The sequence below is a fragment of the Euprymna scolopes genome, chromosome 45 (assembly GCF_053919585.1).
Source record: "Euprymna scolopes isolate OS-2025 chromosome 45, ASM5391958v1, whole genome shotgun sequence".
NCBI lineage: Eukaryota > Metazoa > Mollusca > Cephalopoda > Sepiida > Sepiolidae > Euprymna > Euprymna scolopes.
The window spans coordinates 42,351,719-42,379,312 of NC_136526.1; the positions used below are offsets into that span (position 1 = coordinate 42,351,719).

Consider the following 27,594-nt stretch of genomic DNA (forward strand, 5'->3'; position numbering starts at 1 on the left):
AAAGAATTTCCATTTGTACAAGTAAAATCCCAGGAAATCCCGTAATTGGAAGAAGATGGTCCATAATAATCCAAAGGCAGAAATCCATGGAATAATTCACAAAAATGTGTACAAGGAATAAAGAAAAGATTCCAATAATATTAATAAAAGAAAAATAAGATATGCTTTTCACTCTACTTCCGAGACATAAATATAAATAAGGAAGACCAGGGAAGAGAAAGAGGAAAAAATGATGATAAAGTTAAATATAAAATAAAAAATAAAGGGAAACAAAAGTCAAAATGACCCAGACAGGAAATGTTAAAGGCGCGAAAAAAATATATAGGGCAAAATAATATAGGTCAACTGAAATGTACAGGTCATCAATTAAAAAATGTCAGCAAGAGTTGTTAGACGAAACTAAATGGAAAATAAATAAATAAATAGAAAATAAATAATAAATAAAGAATAAATAAATAAAAAAATAAATAAATAATAAAAAATAAAATATAAAATAAAATAAAAATAAAAATAATAATAAAATAAAAAAAATAAATAAAAATTATTTAAAAGGAGAGGATGGCCGGTATCTGCAAATTCAAGAAAAAAAAGTAAAAAAAAAAAAGTAAGTAAATGCATATGGTAAAATATAAGTAAATATACATACAAGATATGAAATTGTGGGTAGATTGATATATTAGATTGATAGGAAAGTTTAAAGAATAAAGCAGAAAATGTAGATAAATAACCGGCCATGCAAAGAAGAGATAAAAAATTAAAATAAAGGATTATTAAATTATAAAGTATTAAGAAATATGTAGAAAAACGATAAAGTTAAAGAAAATTTTTTTTATATCTATATAAAGGGTAAAAGTAATAACTATGTAATTTCAAAATTGCCATAATTAAATTTGGACTTATGTTTACAGAAAGAGATCAGTTCATTTTTAGAATTTATTATATTGTTAGTTTGAGGGGAAGTAATTATAGTTATAGCTTCGGTTGTATAGAGGCGACATGACTTAGAGCCTGGAGTATAAGACTTGACTTTTTTTTATGATAGTCCATTTGATTGAGAAGGGGGTATTGTTAGAGTTAAGTTTTTTTAATTAAAGTGGTTAGAGAAGTTCCTTGGTTATTATTAGAATTATGGTTGTTAAAAGAAATGTGGTTTGATATTCTTTTATTAATTAATGTTGAAGTAGCGCCGATATGTACTTTATTAAAAGCTCGAGGTCTGGTATTAATATTAATTTGCTGATTTGTATTAGTTAAATAGTTTGAATTTTGTTCATAGTGTTCAACAAATGCTGGGACAATGTCTGTATGTCTACCTAACAAGAATATATCCACAAATTTGTTCTCGCTTTGAACACTTTCCTAAAAAATATAAGGTGGAAGGCTTATCACTATGACTTTAGCATTAAGAATAAACTTAAAGCGCCTATTTCCTCTGAAGACTAACTTCACCCAGAAATCTTAAATGAACTTCCTATCAACTCTCATAGAGAACAAAAGAAATTCGAAAGAATTGCTGTCAAATTTTATGGATTAAAAACTACTGTCCACCCCAAATATAACCCTTACCTCGAAGAGTTTGAGAATTATGGAAAGTGAGAAGGACGATTCGCTTCCTTTCTTGGATGTTCTTGTCGAACGTTCAAGGGGGGGGGGCTTTCTCACTACAATTTATAGAAAGCCGACATTTACTGGCCTATATGTGAACTGGTTGTCTTTTGTACCAAAATCACGTAAGGTCGGCCTAATTAATACTTTGGTACATAGAGCCCTCATGATTTGTTCGCCTAACAGATTAGACGTCGAACTCGATAAGATCAGGGAAATATTCATCAATAATGGTTATCCTGTTGACCTTATTGATGACTGTATTTTCAAAAAGATTGCGGATTTTAAATCCCCTAAAAAGTTTGGACCCTTGAAATGCCCGGTTTATTTAAAATTACCGTGGATTGGGGAAAAGAGTAATAGGCTTTCCAAACAGATTCGCATAAGTATTTACGACTGCTTTTATTCTGTGTCCTTGCGTTTGGTATATACTACGAGACCTGCTTTTCCGTCTTTTCGCAAGGATAGTTTGCCTTACATCCAAAATAGCAATATTGTATATCAATTTAAATGCCAGTGCGATGCTGGTTATGTTGGGCGAACATCCTCGCAACTTTTGACTCGTATAAACCAGCATGTTCCATCGAAGATCAGACAAGGGAGGATGGGGTCTGGTGGTCTCCCTCCTTCTTCAACCTTGGACTCTGCTATTGGCCAGCATTTGGTTGACAATCCGTGCTGTGCCGATAGATATAAAATAGAATGGTTCGAGGTGCTACATAGAGCGAACTCCAAAAACCATTTAAAGATTTTGGAGTCTGTCTCTATTGCAGTGCGTCAACCTTCTTTGTGCCGGCAAAAGGAAACATCCAACGCATTGTTTCTCTTTGGGGAACTTTGAATCTTTTCTCCCGTTTTTTTTCTCTCCCTCGTTGTGCCAATATTCTAATCGTTTTTAAACGTTAATAAATTTATTTTAGTGTCCCCGTACTTTTGGCACATTTAATAAGTTCCCCATTAGAACTCTTTATTTTTCGACACAATATCGCTATCGATTTTCTCCTGACGAGATGATAGCCGAAAGAGCTCTTGAGAAACTTCCGCTTATTATTTTCAAAACTATATATAAATTCTGTACCTCTAAACATTTATATATATATATATATATATATATATATATATATATATATATATATATATATATATAAAGGGAGAGAAGATATTGATTATATAAATATGTCTAAATACGTTACCATTGGTTTCGGAGTCGGAAGGCATAATGTTGGTTATCGCATCTTCACGAACACACAAACTTGCCATGAGTATTATTTTACCAAACAAATCACCGTCTAGCATGACTATATATATGCATATAAACACACACACACACACACACACACACACACACACAACACACACACACGCGCACACACAACACACACACACATTTATATATAGAAGTACATCTAACTTTACCCAACAGGATGACTATATGTAAGTAAACATGGCTTCGTCCATCAGGACAAACGGACGTAATTTCACGCTGCCTGGACATCGTTTATCTTCTTCTTCATCTCTCTCTCTCTCTCTCTCTCTCTCTCTCTCTCTCTCTCTCTCTCTCTCTTTGTTATCATATTATTTTTATCCCCATTTCTGTTAGTCTTATGACACTGATGCTGCGGCGAGTGTGTAGGATCGATATCATTATTATTCATTCTGCTCAATGGAAATAGAAAATATCCGTTTTTATGTAGGCCGCTTCTGGGGATTTCAGTTTTTTACGTCCTGATATTCATTGTATGACTACTAAGCTTTGTAGAATGTTAAGCTTTTCTATGGTACACAGGAAACATTTCTAAGAAACATTAACATAAGGTTCTGGGAATTTCAGTTTTTTACGTTCTGATTTTCATTTGATGAATACTAAACCTTGTAGAATGGTACACAGGAAACGGTGGCAGACGAAAATTGCAACAAACACAAGTAGGAGCAAATTATCGTGGCTGGAGATTTAAAATTACACTTCCTTCTTGGCTCGTCCAATCAGAAGCCAGCTCTCAGTCACATGACCGAGTTTTTAAAACAAACCGGCAAAACACACACACACACACACACACACACACACACACACTCTCTCTCTCTCTCTCTCTCTCTCTCTCTCTCTCTCTCTCTCTCTCTTTCTTCCCAGCTTTTGCTGGCAGCACACCCTCTGTTGGAGATCAACTCCGTCGGGGCCATTTGGCCCCCTGGGTAACATGAATACAAGCAAGCCAACATGGCTATCTCCACAGCGGTACACACACGAAGTTCCCTTCTCATTCTACAGTATTGTCCCTAATCTTTCATGACGCAAGCTTCCACTAACTTCTAGAAGACTATGAAGATTATGGCGGCAAACCATAACTTCAAACACACACATGAACTCTTCTCTCTTTCAATAGGCCTGTATAATTATCAACGAAACTCTTTCCACGACTAACCAGTTCCCCCATTTTTTTTTTTATTCATTTTACTTCAGTAAGATTTAAGAGATCAAGGGGTTGCCTCCTGGAGTTAACACAAATATTTCAAACAAGTAAAATATTTATTTATTTTCCTAATATTACGTTGTGATTTGGCTTTCAAGCGCACTTGATCCGTATTTTATTTTATTCAAATTAAATAAACGTTTCTATATGGAACTCACACTCTTGAAGTTAAGCTCAGCTTGTTTTGATGTTAATGAAGTTACGATAGATTGAAAAACCTTTCACAGTTATTCATTGATATATATATATATATATATATATATATATATATATATATATATATATATATATATATATATATATATATATACAGACCCCACGATATGGGGTGCAGCTGGTGCGCCGCACCGGGGCCCATAACAGTTGCAAGAGGGGGCAACTGCAAGGAAAAAAAATTGGGGGGGGGTGAAGTTATCTCCTTTGGGCTGGGCATATGTCTTGTTTGTTCTTTTTCTGTGATTTCACAAAACGAGAGTTAAACGTGAACTAGTAGTATATATATATATATATATATATATATATATATATATATATATATATATACATATATATATATATATATATATGTTTCCACTTCCGATTATAAAAGAGATGAGTATCGGCTGAAGAGAGCTTGATGTAGATATCTAGGACGATCCCTAATTATCAGGTTTGATACCGACGGTACCGATGACTTGTCTCATCTAAACTTTCTATAAGCAGAACATTATTTTAAGATTTTTTCTTATCATAGAGCACTCTGCTGGAATCCTTTTTCCAAAAAACATATAACTATATATATAACTATATATAGAATTCCTACACATAATTTTTCGTGTCCAGATGAGAAAGAAATTTGCTTTTCGTCTTTAACGTTCAAGACTTATACAGATCAGCTACCCACCGAAAACTCTTTTCCATCTCCGGGACCTACACACTTAGCTACCCCTCTACCCCCCAAAAAACTCTTATCATGTCCAGGAGTTGTACAGATCATCTATCCATCGAAAACTCCTTTTCATCTTTAGGACTTATACAGATCAGCTACCCACCGAAAACTCTTTTTCATCTCCATGACCTAGACAGATTAGCTACCTATCGGAAATTCTTTGAAATTAAACATGGCTTTCAATTCAAAGAATAACAATGTTACAACATTGTGGTGATAGGAACAGGGGCTGGAGCTTGCTAGAGAGTGTGAACTTTATAGGTTAGAAATTTCTTTTTGCATCCTGTTTAAGACTGAGAGACTATTGGCTTGTGAACAACTCCAGATGTGGCAACAATACTCCATGCATGCGTGAATAGTAAACTCACCGTTTAGTTGGCTTTGGAGAGAGAGAGAGAGAGAGAGAGAGAGAGAGAGAGAGAGAGAGAGAGAGAGAGAGAGAGAGAGCAGATGGACTGACAGACAAAGACAGAAACAAAGAGTGAGAAAGAGAGATAGAGATAGAGAAAAAAACTCAGAGTGAGAAAGCAAGAGAGAGAGAGAGAGAGAGAGAAATAGAGAGAAAGAGAGAGAGAGAAGCAAGCAGATAGACAGACAGAAACGGAGTGAGAAAGAGAGAGACAGACAGAAACAGAAAAGGGGAGAGAAAGAGAGAGAAAGGGAGAAATAGAGAGAAAGAAAGGGAGAGAGAGAAAGAGAGAAGCAGACAGACAGACAAAGACAAACCGAAAGTGAGATAGAGAGACAAAGACAAAAACAAAGAGTGATAAAGAGAGAGAGAGAGAGAGAGAGAGAGAGAGAAAGAAAGAGAGGGAGACACGCAGATAGACAGGGACAGAGACAGAAAGTAAGAAAGAGAGAGAGAAAAAAAGAGAGAGTGAGAAAGAGAAAGAGATAGGGAGAGGGTAAAAAGCAACAATTACTTCTTTTGTTAAACAAAGAAATGTCTATTTCCGGTTGACCCAATAATGAATTGTTTCTATCGACCTGATTAATGTTTTAGCAGTGAGTTCAAATACACTAACAGATTGATAGGATCCATTAACGCCTGCTATCAATAAAATGATCATTCAATCATGAGCACCGCCTCATATGATTTTACTGTTTATGATGCACGACAAATTACGGCACGACAAATATACGACAACTGCTCATGCTAATTCTCAATTCTTGTGATATTTAGGCATATTAATTTCAGGCAGGACAAATTAAGGCACAACAAATGGCTCCTGCTGCTTTTTTTTTTTTTTTTTTTGCTATAATCGACGGGAGAGTCTATCATATATATTATGTATCTATAAAAGTGAACGTGTGTGTGTGTGTGTGTGTGTGTGTGTGTGTGTGTGTGTGTGTGTGCGTGTGTGTGTGTGCGTGTGTATATTTCCCTACGCAATAACTCTCTCAATTTTAAGTCTACAGACTCGAAATTTGATATACAGAGTACTGAGTTTGGGAAAATCGACGTGATCGGTTTTTGGCAAGATATTTGGCGATTAAGGGGTCAAAGTTCAACGATTTGACCTTTGAGAACTCTACCAATCTCCTCCGACAATTTTGGGGTCTACACACTTGAAATTTTAGATATAGGTTCCTTGGACATGGATCTAACTGAACTTGATTTGAGCTAAGGGGTCATAATAGGAGTAAAAGTTAAAAAAATTGACCGCTTTTTTTTTTTTGTTGTTCAACATACACCTCCAAACACCAGGCAACGCCGGGCTGAAATGCTAATATATATATACATATATATATCTGTAGCCAAATTGAATACTGAAATACTCATAGCTTTGGTTCTATGGGACGAAAGTACCTGAAAATTTGCAGGTTTTTTAAGATTATAATACTATTCTATCGTTAAAATATTATGACGATTTCTAAAAAAAAGAACCTCTATTTTCAAACCAGTAAATGATTCCAAAACTTGCCTACATCAGCTTCAGTTTTGCTACTTTGGTTTTCTCCCTGTGGCTTTGCCAGCCTATATATAAATGGTCTTGAAACAATTGTAACTAACAAGGAAATACCCATTTTGTTGCTATCAACTCATTTCTTGAAGTTGTGGTTTTTGTTAAAATAGTATATTTAGCAAAAGTACCCGTCGTTGAATGGGTTCAAAAACAGCCTACAGAAAATGGACTCTGATTTATTAAAGTATGATAGGTTATGAAAAGGAAGGGTTGTAAAGAGATAGCTTCGAATTTGGGGGTATCAAAACCAAAGCAAAATATAATGAAAGTAAAAATAAAATAGATAAACCCCCTAATTTATTATACCATACCTGTTCACACTGAAACACTTATCACAATATTCTGTGGATCTATATTAAACTTTGTTTTGTTGTTAAACTTTGTGACATATTTCCATTCTATGGAGGTCAGGCGTGAATGAACACCCCATAATTTTATTATACCATATTTCTTCAAACTGAAACATAATTATCAAAGTATACTTATGCAGATAGATATGAAAAGTCTTTATTAAAGTTTGTGCCTATTTCCATTCTATGGGGGCCAGGCGCGAACGCAGACCCCACAATTTTATTATACCATCCCTATTTAAGTTAAAACATACTTATGAAAGCATTATTATGTACATCTATATCAAAAACACTTGTAAACGTTGTTTTTTAATTTTTAAATTATTTATTACCATACTTTGTGGACCAAGCGCATATGCAGACCCCACAGTTTTAATGAATCATCATTATGCCAGATCAAACATACCCATTCCTGTGTCTCGATACACCTTCTATCATTATATGTGTTCAGTTTTCTATAATAGTCAACCATATAGGAGCCTATTCGTGACCAGACACACACACACACACAGACGTTCAGCTTTGTATTATATATATATATATATATATATATATATATATATATATATATATATATATATATATATATATATGTATATATATATATATATATATATATATATATAACTACCTACTTCATTTACTCACATAAATTAATATACGAAAGTATAAATTTATGCATAAACTTTAAGTATTTACTTCAACGGTGCTCAATACGTAGGTAGAGCTAGTTAGTAACTTGTAAAATATATATGGTGATTAAGCTACACAGAATATTCCGTATTTCATCCACTCGAGGATTCTTCAGGCTGAATAATCTTAGAGTAGATGAAACGCGGAATATTCAGTGTAGCTTAATCGCCATATATATTTTACAACTTACTATATATATATATATATATATATATATATATATATATATATATATATATATATATATATATAGTTAAGAAATTCAACTTTACAAAATGAAAAATTTGGGAAACTTAAAAAGAATATATAAATATTAATACTAATATTTATATAGGACAGTCCTGAGCAGACGAAAATGCTCAATATTCGAGATAGAGTATCAGTATATGAAGAAAGTTAACATTTTGCAAATTAGAATTTACAAGATTTATTATTTGAAACAATCATTTTTAATCTGTATCCCTTGTTTCAAATAATAAATGTTGTAAATTCTAATTTGCAAAATTTTTATTTCCTTTGTATACCTATGCTCAAAATATCTCGAATATTGAGCATTTTCGTCTGTTTAGAATTCTCCTATAATAATAGTTCGACAAGAAATACCTCCCTCTCTCTGTTGCTTCTAAGTAAAAATACGTCCATAAATTGCGTCAATGTTTGAACATATTCCTAACAAATGTAAGATTACCACTATGAAATGAACTCCAATAACAGCTCCAACAAATCAACTTCTATTGGTGAATCTCTCCACCAAGAACTCCTAAAAACTGAGTTTCCAGTTAATTCCATCAGAGAACATAATAAAATCGAAAGAAAAGTGGTTAAATTCTACATAATCATACACAATCCGCACTTAGATGACTTTGAAAATTACATGATAGACCTGGTTAAGAAGATCAAATTCCAAACACATGAACACACATACAACCCAATTACTAGGAAAGTGAATACATTTGCACATAAAGTAAGGATAAAATCACATAATTTTGTACCTGTTAACAAAACAAAAAGCATATAAGAAACTCATACGTAAGAAAATCAACAACTCCTATAAAGCTGTTCTATAAAGCTTAGATGCTAAAAATTTACTGAAATCAATGAAAATTCAAAATTACATCAAAATCCTAGCCTCGGGCACCCCAAGATTCACCCTTAAAGATCACAAATCAGACTTCCATGACAAATCCTCCATTAGATTGATTTGCCCTTTTAGCTCCAATTTAGGTTTAGTAAGTAAAAATCCTAGATAGAATTATTCCTGCCATAAACAAAAAAATGTTAGTGTCCCCCTTTGGCAATGCTCTGACTTCGTCCAATAATACCATACTATTTAATTTTCATGAGAAGACATATACAAACACAAACACACACATGCTCACGCACATGTGTGTGTGTGTGTGTGTGTGTGTGTGTGTGTGTGTGTGTGTGTGTGTGTGTGTGTAATCGTTTTTTTTTATGGGGATGGGCATCCAACCGGATGCAAGACATTTACCCACTATTTCAGTTATTCCAACCAAGAGATCTTTTTAAAATTCTAGCCATTCTTTTGAGTGCAATGGTTTATATTTCTCTTGCACTTGGTTCACAGGGTATATTCGACACATAGCTTTTGAAATTCATTTTTATAAGTCAGGTTGCTCCTATAGTTATTGGAATGAATCTTATTATTTATGAGGACGGCTTAACAAGAACTTGTTTACATTAGATTTGAAAGCTACCATGCTTTATTCAACTGGAAAGCATGCCAGCGGAGCAATGTTCCAAAGGCAGGCAGTTCTAGGATTCTTTTCATATTGTACATAAGGCCTTGTATTTTGTCATTTTTTCCCTTTCAGCTCTGTTAAAGATACTTCAACTAGGGTTGCTACTTTCTCCCTCTTGTCCTAGATCACTATATCAGGCTTAATAGCTCTGTGTGTGTGTGTGCGTGTGTGTGTGTGCGTGCATGTGTGTGCATATGTGTGTGTGTGTGTGTGTGTGTGTGTGTGTGTGTGTGTGTGTGTGTGTGTGTGCGTGTGCGCGCTATATATCTTTATCCAGGCAAATTTTATTTTGTACTTTTTAAAAATTATTTTTTCTCAACTATAACCGAAAATGTCTGAGATGGAGCACACAAAACCTTTGGACCTTTATCGCTAGGGCTATCACAACAGCATATATTTTCTGTTGTTTTGATTCTCGAGTATATATCCGACATAGTAATACACAGTTAATCAACCGAGATCCACATCACTCTATATAAAGGCATATAAGATATTAACAGATACACACTCGAGAGTCAAAACAATGAAAAAAATATGCTGTTGTCCTAGCCCTATTTATGACATCAATTAACGCCAGATACTCGAAATATTGTTTTTAAAATCGAGTAAATATATATATATTGTAAGAGGAGGGGGGGGGCTGCAGTCAGTTCCAAAAATGGTCGAAGCAGTTTACTATCTCAAAATTATTTCATATATACTTTTAAGAGAGGGTGGGGGAAATGAAGTCTGTCCCAGAAATGGCTGAAGTAGTTTATGATCTCCAAATTACTTTATTTCATATATATTTTTAAGAGAGGGAGGGATATGGAGTTTTTCCCCGGAAATGGCTGAACCAGTTTACTATTTCAAAAATACTTTATTTTTAAGAGTAGGGGGTTGGGAATGTAGTTAGTTCCAGAAATGGCTGAAGCAGTTTACGATCTCAAAATTACTTTATTTCATATATATTTTTAAGAGTGTAGGGGGAATCGAGTTAGTCCTGGAAATGGTTGAAGCAGTTTACTATATCAAAATTACTTTATTTCATATATATCTTTTTAAGAGTGAGAAGGTATGGCGTCAATCCTGGAAATGGCTGAAGCAGTTTACTATCTCCAAATTATTTTATTTCATATATATTTTTAAGAAAGAGTATGGAGTCAGTCCCGGAAATGGTTGAAGCAGTTTACTATCTCAAAATTACTTTATTTCATATATGTTTTTTTAAGAGTGGAGGCATATAAAGTCAGTCCCGGAAATGGCTGAAGCAGTTTATGATCACCAAATTACTTTGTTTCATATATATTTAAGAGCGTAGAGGGAATGTAGTTAGTCCTAGAATTAGTTGAAGCAGTTTACTATCTCGAAATTACTTTATTTTATATATATTTTTAACAGTGGGGCCATATAGAGTCAGTCCTGGAAATAGCTGAAGCAGTTTACGATATCCAAATAGTTTGCTATCTCTATTTCATATATATTTTTAAGAGGGGGGGTATGGACTCAGTACCGGAAATGTCTGAAGTAGTTGACGATCTCCAAATTACTTTATTTCATATATATTTTTAAGAGGGGGAAATAGAGTTAGTCCCGGAAATTGCTGAAGCTGTTTACTATCTCCAAATTACTTTATTTCATATATATTTTTAAGAGGGGGAAATAGAGTTAGTCCCGGAAATTGTTGAAGCTGTTTACTATCTCCAAATTGCTTTATTTCATATATATTTTTAAGAGGGGGAAATAGAGTTAGTCCCGGAAATTGCTGAAGCTGTTTACTATCTCCAAATTACTTTATTTCATATATATTTTTAAGAGTCAGTCCTGGCTGTGTTAGGCTCTGATCAGAAAGCGATTGACACACAGATAGATCTACATCGTGGCTTATAAACACAAATAGAAATAATTGAAACTGAATGTCGCAGCGACATTTTTTTATTATTGATTTTCAAAAGTAGCTAATCCTTTAATGTTCTGAGTGAAAAAAAAAGGGGCTTTAATTGCATTTAAACAAAAAGCAGAAATGTGCCGTAGGTTAAAGACACAGAACCACAAATGCATAATTGATAATCCGACTTATGCAATTATGGCAGCTCTTTTAGAGAGAGTTATTTTCTTTTGTTTTAACGTTAATCACTAAATATTAATGACTTCATTGTAAGTCTACAAAACGACATCTATTTCTTTGTTTGAATTTTATTGTCAAATATAATGCGTTAATTAGTGAAATAATTAGGGCTGTGACAACAGCATGTTCTTTTCATTGTTTTGACTCTTGAGTATATATCAGTTAATATCTTATATGTTTATATATAGACTGATGTGGTTATCGGTTGATTGACTGTGTCTTACTGTGCCGTATATATACCCGAGAGTCAAAAGAATATTCTGTTGTCACAGCCCTAGACATAATTATATATATATATATATATATATATATATATATATATATATATATATATATATACACTCCTATAATAGAAATAATTGAAACTGAATGTCGCAGCGACATTTTTTTTTTTATTGATTTTCAAACGTAGCTAATCCTTTAATCTTCTGAGTGAAAAAAAAAGGGCTGTATATGTGTGTGTATATATATATATATATATATATATATACACTCCTATAAATCTGGTTGTCTTGTGTGTGTATAGATATTCATATTAAAACCCCTCTTTTCTATTTATTTAAAAAGGAAATACAATTTTCTTATATCTTGGTTGTGGAAGTGCATTCACTAGCAAACGATCTAGCTAATTTGCATTATTCTTTTAAACGTTTATTTTAATTAATTCCCTATTAGTTGCTTCGGTTTTCTAATGGGATAATCATCTTTAGTTAACTATTACCTGTAATTATATTCATGCAGATATTCTACATGATTTATACTTGCATAATATTTGCGAAAAAAAGTTTATAGTAAATACAAAATTGTTTGCATAAATATTTATGTATGCGTATATATTTTTGTTAAACAAATCTATCTATCTATCTATTATTTTTATGTCTTTGAAAGTGTGTGTGTGTGTGTGTGTGTGTGTGTGTGTGTGTGTGTGTGTGTGTGTACATTTCCATACGCAATAACTCTGTCAATTTTAAGTCTACAGACTCGAAATTTGATATACAGGGTACTGAGATTTGGGAAAATCGATGTGACCGGATTTCGGCCAGAAATTTAGCGAGTAAGGGGTCAAAGTTTAACGATTTGCCCTTTGAGAACTCTACCAAACTCTTCCGACAATTTTTGGTCTAAACACTTGAAATTTTAAATATAGGTTACTTGGACATGGATCTAACTAAATAAGTTTATTTGAGCCAAAAACAATAAATATTAAGGGGTCATAATAGGGGTCAAAGTTTAAAAAAATTGACCGTTTTTTCTTTTTTTTTTTTGCTCAGCATACACCTCCAAACACTCGGGCAACGCCGGGCACCCACGCTAGTATATATATATATAGAGAGAGAAAATAAAAAAGGAACAAACCGTATTATGTGTTCACCAACGTTTCGTCTTTATTTCGAGACTTCCTCTGGGTGAATAATAAATATATATATATATATATATATATATATTTAAAAACTTTGCAAGGATGAGACATAGGTAAAATATTTTCACTTGTTTTCTTTTCCTTATAAGGGAAATGGTTTCCATAATGTTTTATTGTTAAAGTGTTTTTTATTCAATAAGTCTGAAGAAAGGCTGTTTTTGTGAAGATTTTTAAACGACATAATGTTAGAATTTGTCCGAATAGTCCTGAAACAATTGTAACTAACGATGAAATACACTATTTGTTGCTATCAATCCATTCATATATATATATATATATATATATATATATATATATATATATATATATATATATATATATATTGTTTTAACAAAACCCAAGACAGCAAGGAATGGATTGATAGCAACAAATATATATATAATTATTTTTTTACTATAATAATTAAATACCTACAGACACTAGTGTTTCATCCTTTCGGGAATCTTCAGTGCAGGGTGTCACGATTAACACCTGTCGAACGATTCGAACCCCACAACACGAGACATCTCTGGCTGAAGACCGTATCAATTTGGCTACCATTAACCGCGTGAAATAACGTTGAATTTAAACATTTTAAATATTCATTTACGTCAGTCAGCCACTGATCTAATCGTTATACGATGATCTATGCATAAGAGCTAAATTGACCGATTTTAATTCAACTGTAAGTGCTCAACGATAAGAAACGAATTTCTTAAAGGGGCTGTCATAATTATTTTTTTACTATAATAATTAAATACCTACAGACACTAGTGTTTTATCCTTTCGGGAATCTTTAGTGCAGGGTGTCACGATTAACACCAGTCAAACGATTCGAACCCCGCAACACGAGACATCTCTGGCTCGATTAGCGAAGACCGTATCAATTCGGCTACCATTAACCGCGTGAAATAACGTTGAATTTAAACATTTTAATTTTAAATGTTCATTTACGTCAGTCAGACAGTGATCTAATTGTTATACGATGATCTTTGCATAAGAGCTAAATATATATATATATATATATATATATATATATATATATATATATATATACACTGCGTGTCAAATTATTAACAAGATAACATTTTTTTACCAGTTTGAGAAACTTACCGGTAGTTTCGTATCAAAAGATTTGGTTCGGAAACATTGGCAATACTGAGCTGCGCGTACTGTGAAATTTTCATACTGTTCCACGCAATGTAAGCAACTTGCCATCGTAATTGCTTAATCCATGGTATTTGAGATGTTTCAAATTATGAACAAGGCAGTTTATTTCGTCAAAAAAAAAAAAAATGGGTCGTAAAGGTGGGTTGAGTAGTTTCTGAAAAAAGTACTATTACAGAACAACTAGCAAAAGGTAAAACTACCCTCGAAATATCGAAAATCAAGGTACAATCAAACTGTAAATATCGAAAATCAAGGTACAATCAAACTGTAAATATCGAAAATCAAGGTACAATCAAACGATGAAGAACTTTGTCAAGGACCCTACCAAGGTACGTAAGAGAGCTGATAAAGGTAAATCTAGAGTTGTTTCATGCCGTTCTCTACTCCAAATTAAACGTGAAGTTGTTAAGAACTCTGAGGAGACAAGTCAAGAAGTCTTTGACCAAGCCAGATTGAAGAATGTCTCAAAAAGTACTCGATGTCGCCTTCTGAAAGAAGTGGCAAAGTCTGTAAAGCCTGTGATAAAGCCTCCATTAAAGCAACATCACATACAAAACCGATTGAAATGGACAGAGGACAACATGAAAACGGATTTTTCTAAAGTTTTGTTCACGGATGAAGTGCGTGTCACTCTTGATAACCCAGATGGCTGGAGCAAGGGAAGGATCCTAGATGAACGACATTGTCATCAGCGTTTAAGGCGCCAACAAGGTGGTGGTGGGATAATGATTTGGGCTGGGATTATCGGAGGTACTTTACTTGGCCCATGGAGAGTCGCAGAAGGCGTAAAAATGACGTCAAATGCTTACATAGCTTTTCTGAAGGAGCGCTTTGAACCATGGTTGAAGAAGCAAAGGTTGATGTTCAGAAGAACCATTTATGCATTTGCAACAACTGGGGTTCTCTGGGCTACGGAAGATGGAGTGGCCTGCGAATTCACCAGATTTGAACCCAATTGAGAACCTTTGGAGTATCATGAAGTTACGCCTCTATGTAAGTGGACGCCAATTTAAGAGCAAAGATGAGTTGTGGGATGCTCTCCAAGAAGTATCGAGGAATAACTGTTGACGAAATCACAAATTTGACTAATTCTGTGCACCAACGTCTTTTACAAGTCATTCATAAAAAAGTCATTCATAAAAAAGTCATTCATAAAAAAGTCATTCATAAAAAAGTATCGCATACCTCTATTAATTATGGCAATGTAGAAATTGCTATATAGCTATTGTGTTCTACGCATTTTTCCTAGCTCATTTAATGTTTGAAAATTATTTCACAAAACAAGTTATGGGTATATTGTGTTTTTTTTTTCTCAACCTCGTTAATAACTTGACACACTGAAATCAATAGATATTCCTATCTTCTGCCATAGTTTCGCTAATACTGCTTGAAATACTTTTATTTTCCGACTGAAGTAGATGAATAGCATTGTAAGCACTTTCTCAAAGTTTCATGAATTTTTATTCACTCGTTGCTTAAATATTTAAAAAAAAATGTAAACTCATTAATAATTTGATACGCAGTGTATATATACAGATGTTATTTGTTTTTGTTTTTGTGATACGTTTTTGAATGAATTCAATTATTTACGAAAGGGCATTTTTACCTAAATGCAAGTTGGGAATAATTTTCCCTTTAACCAATTTAGTACCCCCACATGAGGAGCGGCATGTATATTGTTTTTAAAATACATACATGTATATATATATATATATATATATATATATATATATCTATATATATATATATATATATAGAGAGAGAGAGAGAGAGAGAGAAAGAGAGAGATAGATAGAGAGAGATAGATATATATACATACATGTGTGTGAGTGTGTATATTTATGTGTGTATATGGGTGTGAGTGTGTGTATATGTGTGCGTGTTGATAATCATAAAACTCTGTAGACTGTCTGGGCGTCCTTGCTTGCTTGCGTGCAAGAAGGAACAGACGACTTTGACCAAAGTTAACACCTTACACAGCCTAACGTCAAAAGTGCATTTGAGAAGTTTTATTACCACACAAGCCGAAAGGCCCGACATATAAAATCAACAGTAGGTTTTTTGATATGACAGGGGCGCATTCGAAATGAACGTTTCTGTTAAAAGCACAATTTCCCCATGATACTTGACTTTTTCATTTTAAACTTAAATTCAAGCCATTATTACCGCACAAGCAGTAAGGATGGTCGTATAAAATCAGCAGTTGGTTCTCTGATATGACAGGGGTGTGTTCGAAATAAATGTTTCCGTTTAGAACATAATTGAAGCATAATACTTTTGCATTTTAAACTTTAATTCAAGCCATTATAATAAGCCAAGCTAAAATAAGCCAAAAATAATTTTATAAAATCAACATTAGGTTCTCTACAGTGCAATATAGACTTCAATGTATTGTGAACTAAATCATTGCAGGGAGGCATGTGAACTTCCTCCCGGTATACTATGATGGGTCCCCAACTAGAGCAGACAATTAATCAATTTGATTGAAATATGGTCGATTTCACCGATTTCGATCACAATAAGCATATGGGAGTGTGAAGTATTCGTTGATCATCATTCTATCCCGGGCAACGTCGGGTATTCTTGTTAGTCTTATACTGAACCATGTTCCCCAAAAGAAACAAGGATTTTATCAAAGTCAATCAGGCATTATGAATTTAGAATTCAAAGCTAAGAAAAATATGTTGAGCAATGCACAAAAAATATTTTATTTTGCATTAGTTTCTTTTTGAAAATACTTTTTCCAGAAGGGAAAACTTTTAGAATGTAGACTTTTTATCTTACTCTCAAGATATGAGAATACATTAAACGGAAATAATCATGGCATGGGTTATTTTCCTCTTATTTCTACAAAAATGAATACCTAAAAAGACATGTTTTTGAGTTCTTCATAAACAAGACAATAATTTATGATTTACTCCCGGGCAATGCCGGTTACGTTCGATTTGTAAGTATATAAAGAAACAATGATGACTTACCACGTAGGGGATGTGATTGAGCATTGTACACAGAAAAAACTGTAGCAAAACGACCCTCCAAAGATCGAAGGTGTTATTAATTTCAGAGTAGGTGTCGCTGACGAGACCCGACTGAGTCCATAATGACCGCGCTTGTTCGGGGTCGTAAAATCCGCCAGATTTATATTTTACAATGAACATTATTTTGTAACTGTGCAGCAGGATTCCTGAGTCCGTAAGGCAGATGATCATGGCCAAAAACACCATCAGTGTGAGAATGATAATAAAGATAGCCATCACAGGTTCCGCGTCGTAGGTAAGAAACGCGCACACTTGTCGCTTTTCGTCAAAAATGGACGACAAAAGGATCACCGAAGTGGAGTCTTCGGAAGGTTCCAATCCGGACGATTCTTTCATCATCATACGGATCAGGGGCAGTAATCCAACCACGACGGAGATGAGGACGATGACGATCAAGGCACATATGACGGGTCGGCTGGAGGTCTGCACCCGGTGTAGAGGGGTCATCTTAGAGAGGTACGACCAGTGGAAGCTTAGAACGAACAGACCCACAAGACCCATGGAACGTAGGAAGCCAAATGCCCAGATGTAAAAGAGGCAGAAATCATGTGGCCAGGATGCAATCTGAAGCATTACAAAGATGGCCGGTATGAGTAAGAGGCCAGCGTTCATCGCCATGGTGAGTAACAGGCAGATGATTATCATGTCGGTTCCAATATATGCCCGCCGGTAATGGGTGACAATCAGTGCAGCCAAGCAGTTGGTGACGATGGCTGCGGGACAAAGGATGAGCCATGAAAAAGCTTGATTCTCGGGTAGCATAATGGTGGCGTGTTAACTTCCGGTTATTATTATCAAGTCATAAGTTAACAGGGAAGCTTTAATGTGATCAAAGGAATGTTAATATATATATAGATATGCATATATCAATAAAGATATATTTATATCTATATAGATATCATACCGCTGAAGCGGGTTTGGGTTTTATTTTGGACAATCCAAAGCTATGACGTCATCGGTATCCTTCATGGTAATCTGGTACAACGTTTTTCCATAATCTATAAAGAAAACAAAAGAACAAGATTAAATATTTGCATCCAGCATCATCACGGTGGCATCATCAGTGCAGCATCATCAGTGCAGCATCATCAGAAATATTCACAATGTAATATTTACGACAAGTGCAACAAGTGCTTTAATATTCGTATTAAACTATTACAATCATTGAAATTCAAAATTGTACCGTCTATCTTTCAAGGCATCACGCGTCTCAATGTTTGGCTGGTGTGCTACTAGATCAGGCTGTCTGAAGATATTGGTTTCTTGAGACGAGATGCACCTAACAATGATGCTTTTTTTTTTTTTTTTTCTACTTCCTTTTGCAAAACTTTATTATGTTCTGCAAAAATAAAAACAGAAACAGTACCCCCCCCCTTTTCCTCCCCTTTTCCCTTCTTCCCATTTCCCCTTTCTCGTTTTATCTCCTCCACTTCCTGGCTGGTTTCCTAACTTAAAATGTACCCAACATTAATACTGTAACCCGTTTCCCTCTCCCACTGATAAACTCATTCATGTTCTGCAAGGCAGGGAACAAAAACGATAAAATCCACTATAAAATAACCAAACCAAACACTACAAACTAGCAATTGAAGATACAAAGAGTTTGAAAATTAAAAACCTTCTACAAAATAACTGAATGCAATATAAATACTATTTCCATAATAGCTGGATTCAGTATTAAATAACACGAAAAGAGTTGATATGCCATAAACAACCAAACCAAACCAAACCAATATTTGATGCATTTTAGGTCAGGAAGCCAATATCTTCAGACAGCCTGATTTAGTAGCACCTATCAGGTCTGACGTGCCGGTTACAATATGTAAAGCAATTTCTTTGTGTGAGGATTACTTCTAGTGTTGAGACGTTTAATCGGAATCGGGAATCAAGAATCAGAAAAATCGAAACTTTTGGGGGTATCGGAATCGGTACTGAAATCGAAAAAAATTGTACTTATTTTCCAATGCCAAAAACGATTTCTTTAATTACCTTTTCTGATTTGATTTTGTTTAAAACAAAATCTTCCGCTGCTTGTAGTAATAATAAAATAATAAACATTTATTGATTTTAAACGACTAGCAAAACTAAACTCTATTGATCAACCTCCTACCCCACCCCACCAGTGTGTTTCTACGTTTAAGAAAATATATGTACATTTTTACCGTAATCAGTAAAAATAACACTTTTATCCCTATATATATAAAATGAACTCATTTTTCCCCCTATGATTTTGACCTTAAGAGGATTAAAAATCAAGACATTTCATGTGAATGCAATATGCACAAACTGCAGCACAATATCTGAGGTGTGTTATAGGCCTATTACCTCTCCACTTCCTCGATAATCGTAGATTCCTATATTTTTTCTGCTGAGAGTTAACTGCTACAATCGATTAAAATCAATGGAAGTAGTAAAATCTTTTCTCTCTAATTAATTTCTCCTTCCCCCGCTACCACTTACACCATTTCCAGATTGTTCACAAGGAACAGTTACAAAGGAACACCGGTTTGGGTTTTCTTTACATCGTAGTTGCTTAAAAAAACTGGAATGGAATTTTACTGTGCCTTTTCGTTCTATGCTTTCTACTGGTGAAACGCACCATGGACTTAACCGAATCGAAGGGTTATTTATGCCATTTTTTTTTTTCACTTTTCACTGTGTTTGTTTGTTTTTGTTTTTCCGAACACATTCATAATTTTTTTCCCTTATTTTTGCTTTTTGTTCTTCCGATTTCTTTTTTAAAGAAGTTTTACGTTTGGTTGCTGTTTTTTTTTTTTTTTTGGTTTTGGTTTTTCCGATTTTTTAAAGAAGTTTATACATCGTTTTTTTTTTAAATATTTTAACAGGGTTATTACTTCGCTTATTCTTTACTTTATCCCCCCCCTTACACACACACACCTCCAAACACCCAGGCAATGCCGGGTACCCCCGCTAGTAGTTAAATATTTAAATATTTATAAAGAATCGGAATCGGAATCAATAATTGTATCAAAATTAGGAATTTACTGCAAAATCAGTAATTTATCAGAATCGAGAAAAATATGGAATCGTCCCATCACTAATTGCTTTTGAAATAGCATTCCATTACTAATCTTATTTCGTATGTGGTTCATTCATTGGTTTGGTATCATTTTGGTGATGTACGTGGCAACAGTCCTCAGAAATTTCCAGGTTGGTATCTGGAGGCGCATTAATTAACTGGGAGTGACGCAACTCCAGTCTTAGTTAAGACATGCATCTAGGAGAAGAAAACTCTGATGTAAAAACCTGCATTGTACTGTGTGCTTTGTCTTGTGGCAGTCATCTGCACCGACAAGGATAAGCAGTAATAGGAAAATGCGGTTGGTTCTACACAAAGCCTTCACCACTATAAACAAATCGTGTGGATTTCCAAACAAAGTTGTTGTAGCAGAACCTCATACTTCAAATGGACGGGAGAGTCCATCATATATATATATATATATATATATATATATATATAGATATATATATATATATATATATATATATAAAGGAGATTAGAATAATAGTCTAAAGAGCTAAGTGTATTTTAATGTAACAGTGAAATTACTAGTTTAATTAAAATACAGGAAATGCTCGTTGTAATTTAGATATATAATAAGCTCGATAGTTAAATGTCCTAGAGCTAATTCAAATCATTTTTAAATTTTTAAATTGAAAATCACTTTACTTAATATATATATATATATATATATATATATATATATATATATATATATATATATATATAAGATATGGTATATATATATATATATATATATATATATATAAGATATGGTATATATATATATTCATCCACATACAGTACTGTTTCTCTGTTTCACAGCTCATCAGTGCGGCTAGACAGGCATATAGATAGATAGAGAGAGAGAGGGGGGTGCAGAGAGTAAGATAAGTTAAATAACTTAAGGATATCCAATCTGATATGTAATATATGTCAATATTTCTGTGTACAGAACGGTATTTACCAAATTATTCAGTCAATTTTTACTGTAAAGAGTTTAAACTTGATATATAAGTGATTCAGACCTGTTGTACAAATTTGTTTTAGCTTTTAGCCGGTAAACATAGCTACTAAGGGGTCAAAATTGGTAAAAAAAAAATGAAACGCAGCAGGCGTTAGTCGACGAAACGTGTATCTTGCATAAACATGTGCAAACATACATTACTAGGTTTAACTACATTGATTTTGTATTAGAACTGTGTATCAAAGAACTGTGTATCAAAGAACTGTGTATCAAAGAACGAAAATGGTTTCTACAAACGCTTGCCCTCTCATTGTTTCTGATATTTTGAAATTGAAGCCATTTTTATTTGCATCATCGCTCACCCAATGACCAGATAGATTTTTTTTATTTGATCATAGTTAAATGTGTTATGCATGAGAAAATGTAATGTAATGACGTATTTTGTTTGGAAGAAGATGTTATATGATGTTTGAACAAATATTGTTAAAAAATTATTTTTAATGTATGTCTAATGTAAAATAAATACGTATTATATACGTTTGAAGCCAAAACAATGCATTATTACAAAATAAACAGACATTTATTTTGTTTGAAATTTATATTGAAATTCATAAATATATTTCGAAGATATACTTCATCATTAGTATGACTTTCCTTCTATTTTTCTTTTTTCTTTTTTGCCATTTTATTGTTGGAGCAGAGAATCAGCAAGTAGAAGTCCGTTTGTAGTTTTTACGGTAGTTTTTTAAATGTCGGAACGGTGCGTTGGTCACGCAGAATTCACGTTAAGATTTTTGTTCCTTAGAGGCGCTGGTTGAGTTGGAATAAAATAAAATATGTATTATATACGTTTTAAGCCAAAACAACGCATTATAATGCAAACATTTATTTTGTTTTAAATTTATATAAATTTAAAACAAAATAAATGTCTGTTTATTTTGTAATAATGTGTTGTTTTTGCTTCAAACGTATATAATACATATTTTATTTTATTCCAACTCAACCGGCGCCTCTAAGGAACAAAAATCTTAACGTGTATGTCAAATGTATTGTATTTGTCATCAGGAATTCAAGCTATAATTAAGTAGACATAAATTAAAACGAAAAAACAGGTCATAAGAAAATAAAAATGAAAGGATGATTAAGACAAATGGTTGGCCTAGAAATAAGTTAGAATTTTAGAGAGGAAATAAGAGAAAATTATGTAAATGGGTATTTTGAGAGGTTTTCAGATGTGATAAACCAAAAGTGAGAATTTTTTCTTTTTGTTTTTTTTTTTTATCCATAACATTTTTTGCAAGAATGTTACTTGCCAGGGAACAGCACTAGGATGCACTTTTAGAAAAATACAGGCGGAAACCTGCGATATTGTGACTTTTAAAGCATGCCGCAAATTACGGCTTCGAGCGTAAGGGTAAGTTCGATACAAAAAATTAAAAATGCAGGCGTTGGAGAGAATACGAGAATTCTTTAGGGTACATAGAGGACTATAAGAGTCAGTACCAAGAGCAAATCACATAGTAATAAGAAGCGAGAAAAAGTAAAATATGCCATAAATATGTAGGAAGAAAAGATATAACCTTATATTTTTTTTTAGAGATGAATGTATATGGGATATCCCTCTTTTGGAATCGTGGACGCTTTGATTGGTAAAAGGAAAAAATCACAGAAATCCTTTCCATAGTTAGAATTCAGTGTGCAAGTAGGAATTTTGGCACATGTCATATATGACTCAATATTTCTATTGTATTCACATGTCACAAACCAAATCTGACATGTCATATATGTCTTCATATTTCCATTGATGTCTTCATATTTCCATTGCATTTGTTACATGAGAAGGGTTGTCCCCTTCTCATGTAAGTAAGAAGGCAGACTAGATAATTGAAAATGATATTAGGAAAAGGCTAGAATCGAACCCTGTAGGCAAGTGGATAATTGAAATCCTAGGAATGCAGTCCATTGTTAATTCTTTTAGAAATTACTAAATATTATTTATGTCAGAAAAAAAGCGATTGTCCATTCTTTTAGAATAACTGGATATTAAATATGTCAGTTAAAAGAATGGACAATGCAAGTTTATAAATAAAAATAGGTTAGATATTAAACAGTAAAAATTGGAAATTCTTTGTTTGCCAAAAGTGTGTTTGGACGGGCATATGTAGAAAACGTGATATAGTCACGTTGGTTGGGGTGAATAAACAGTAAAAAAAAAAATAAAAAAATAAAATGTAGCATATAATAAATAAAATTATGACACCTACCAGCAAAGGGTGAACACTGTCTTGAGTGCAGGGAAGGGGTCACAATTGTTGATGTGCAGCAGATACCAAAGGTGTAATTCGAACGGGGTTCTCGTGTCCCGCCACCGGATATGGCAACGACAACAACAACAAACGGGTATGCTGACGGATGGTTGGACAGACACGAAACAGTGGGGTGGGTGGAACAGCAGAGGAGGAGCCAAAAGAGGAGAAAAGGCGGGAAAGTGTGAGGGACATCTTTTCGCTTGTGTCTTGGGTTGATGACTGGTATGGACATTTTTGACAATAGTGTGTGGCGTTGGGAGAGGAGTGAAGGAAGGTTCTAAGGGAAAAATGCACGGGTGTGGTCAGGTGAAGTCAAGTAGGAAGTAAGCTCTTTTCTTTTTTACGGCCATCTTTGTTTGTCCAAGCGTGCATTGATATTGCTGCAATAATAATAATAAAAAGAATATATATTAACAAGATATTAACAAGACTGATAATATATATCTATATATATAAAAATGGAACGTCTGGTTTATTCAAAATTGATAAACTAGAAATTTACAATCCCATTTTTTGTGAAATTTTATAACAGTGAATCTTTATCATCTAACTGTGTTTTTAAATATTAAAAAGTAAATATTACCTTATTAAAAAAATAAACTTTTATTCGTCGGGGAAAATTTCCAATTTTATCCAAGCCGATTAGCGAATATACTTCCGGTTTACCATTTTGAAATGACGAAACATAACGATTCTGACTATAATATACTTTTTTTTTTAAATCGTTAAAATAGTAACACAGAAATTATTATTAAATAAAATAAAAATATTTTCAGTAAATGCAGAACTATTTTTACCCATGCACCATGCCGCATGGCTTCCGATTTACAATATTTCAATATCTGTTTACAAACTTTTCTCCCTGAAGGCCCGTCTCACGTTCGTATATAACAAAACCATTTCCGTTGCAAAAAATACTTTACATGATATGAGGAATTTACTTTTCCAAAAACTTGGTAATCATTTTTCCATGTAAATTTAACTTAACATGAGCACTCACTTTCTGGCCACCCGAGAGAGGGGGCATTTTCTTTCGTGTTTATTGCATATAAGGTTTTTTTGACAAGGCCATTTGGTACGCGAGTGCATATTTACCAGCCTTCGTTTATGCTCGCGCGTAGCATAAACGATGGCTAGGGCTGTAAAATTGAAAATAGTCCCAGAATCCAGGAGTTATTACGCTGCAAAGGAAAGCAAACAAAAATAAGCACACAAAAAATGCCGCTCTCTCACGTGGCCAAAAAGTGGGTGCTCATTCCAAGTTACATTTACATCGCAAAGTGATAACCCTCTTTTCGAAAAAGTAATTTCTTCATATCATGAAAACTACTTTTTTGGGGAGACGGAAATGGTCTGCCGATTCGTTTTCAGCACACCAAAATAAATCTACAAAGCATTATTTTCTTATATACGAACGTGAGACAGGCCTTAAAGTAAAATAATATTGGATTTTGGGGGGCAGATTGGCCGTTTAGTTGTACATATATCCTCACACCAGGTAATCACTAAAAGGGACTCTTAAAAATCGTCACCCGTATCGAGCAAAAGTTTGTCTACATGTTTTACAAACTTTAAATGGGTAAAATTTAATAACATACTTATTGAAAATGTGATCATGTGCTTAACAAATTAAAAACAATTAACTGCAAGATGAAGTTTTGAAATGATTACATGTCTTTCATTTTATTTAGAATGACAAACATTGACCAATAAAAATGAAATTTTCGGTTCTTATGTAGTTTTGGTGCCGTGCTGAAATATATCGTTATTTTGAAAACCGTTCTTACGGAGTAGGTGAAGGTGTTTTCTAACTATTTTGTGCTTCCACCTTACATTTATTAGATATTAAAAAAAATATATGTAAACATAGTATGGTTGCCATCTGCCATTGTATGCACCCGGGAACAATATCTCCTGCAAAATTAAACCACATTTTGGTGCTTATGCACTTTTGATATCCCGCAATTTTTACATAGTTTTTTTTGGTTAGATTAAACTTTCACAATATCTTTTTATTTTTTTTATTTTTACTATCCTTCCCATGTTACGAATGCCTTTCAAAATATTAGCATTATTATTTCAGCACAGTAACAAAAATATATAAGCACCCAAAATTTTATTTTTATTACTAAAACTACAAATTGTTAGGTGAAAGTACAGTTTATTATGCATTTTTCGTATCGTGCTGAAATAATAACTTTTTTTATTTTTTACATTGTATTGAACGGCAAGTTGTAATAAAATTCTAATTGTCGTTAAATTTGTGAGACGAATGGATTCGCCAATCATTTTTATAAACACCGGCTGTGCTAAACAACCAATGAAAACGTTTCAAAATTATTATAAAAATTGTCGAACTTTGAATTCAATCAGTTCGCCGTTAACTACACCACGGACCGCATTTGATTCTTGGCCGCCATCTTGGTTACTGATCTGAACTACGCCGCCATCTTTGTTCAACACAATGTCTCAAAACTTAACAGCGTGAAATTATAAAAAAAGGCAGATTTGCCGTTTAGTTGTACAAATAGCCTCCAACCCTGTTATCAAAAAACGGGACACATTGAGTCGACACCGGTGTACATATATCGTAAACAGAAAGTTTGTTTATATTTACGTGATAATTGAAAATATAATCCTGTGATTAAAATTTAATTAAAATTAACAACCTTGTTTAACAAATAAATCAGAGAAATAATGAAAGATGAAGTTTTAAAATGATTAAATGTGTTTTATTTTTATAATTTAAAAATAAAAACATTAAACAATATAAATAAAATGTTGGTTTTGTTCCCGAAAAGAAATAATGAAAGATGAAGTTAAATATTGAATTATTGTGGAGACGCATCATCATATGCATCCGAGTACAATATAAAATGTAAAATCAAACCAAAATCTTATTTGTATTGTACAATGTTTTAAATTTTAAATTATAAAATACAAATTTTAAATTATAACATAAAAATTTTAAATTATAAAATAAAAATTTTAAATTATAAAATAAAAAATTTTAAATTATGAAATAAAAAATTTTAAATTATAAAATAAGATGCGTTTAATCATTTTAAAACTGCATTTTTCATTTCTTTTTTATTTGTAAACGTATTATTTGTATTGTTTAATGTTTTAAATGTTTAATTATAAAACAATAATAAATTATAAAATTAAACACATTTAATCCTTTTCTTTGTTAAACAATATGGTTACTCTAAAATAAATTATACGTAAACAAACTTCTTGTCCCTTTTTTTATACAACTAAACGGCAAATCTGCAAAAAAAAAAAAAAAAATATTGTGACATTATACGTCAGTCGATTGTTGGGGGTTTTGCTTTTTTTTTACCATAAATTGTTAGGTTAAAGCTTTCTTTTTTTCTTTTTTTTTTTCCAGAAAACTTTTAACAGTGAAAATACACTTTTTTTTTTTTACAAGAAGTTAATTTTTATAAAAAAATATGAATGCTTTTCCTTCATTAAAGAAATTTTGGAGTGACATACAGATACGTTTCTACAAAGAAAACCGTTATTTTCTTTAGCCATTCTTACCATAGGGAGGGGATGGTGTTTGCTAACTATTCTGTGCTTTCAACTAACATTTTATTACAAAAAAACAACAAAAAGTCTTAACGTGGGGAGAACTGTGGTATTCATTCCAAAAGCCATTTTTAATATGGCGTTCTTAATATGACGATTTTGCCATTACACCAAATTGAGCCACAGCAACGCGTGGCATGGTACAGCTAGTATATATATATATATATATATATATATATATATATATATATATATATATATATATATTCAAACA

General features: G+C 33.1%; 1 protein-coding gene across 1 annotated transcript in view; it reads right to left on the reverse strand.

The window, feature by feature from the left end:
* Positions 1-27,594, reverse strand: part of LOC145269502 (uncharacterized) — a 146,203-nt gene that overhangs the window by 65,864 nt on the left and 52,745 nt on the right. Inside the window, exons 2-3 of the mRNA XM_080125238.1 lie at positions 23,742-24,166; positions 17,429-18,486 (exon numbers count right to left, since the gene is read on the reverse strand). Of these exons, the coding sequence (XP_079981364.1) occupies positions 17,429-18,250 (822 nt within the window). The 5' untranslated portion in view covers positions 18,251-18,486; positions 23,742-24,166. The remainder of the gene's footprint in view (positions 1-17,428; positions 18,487-23,741; positions 24,167-27,594) is intronic.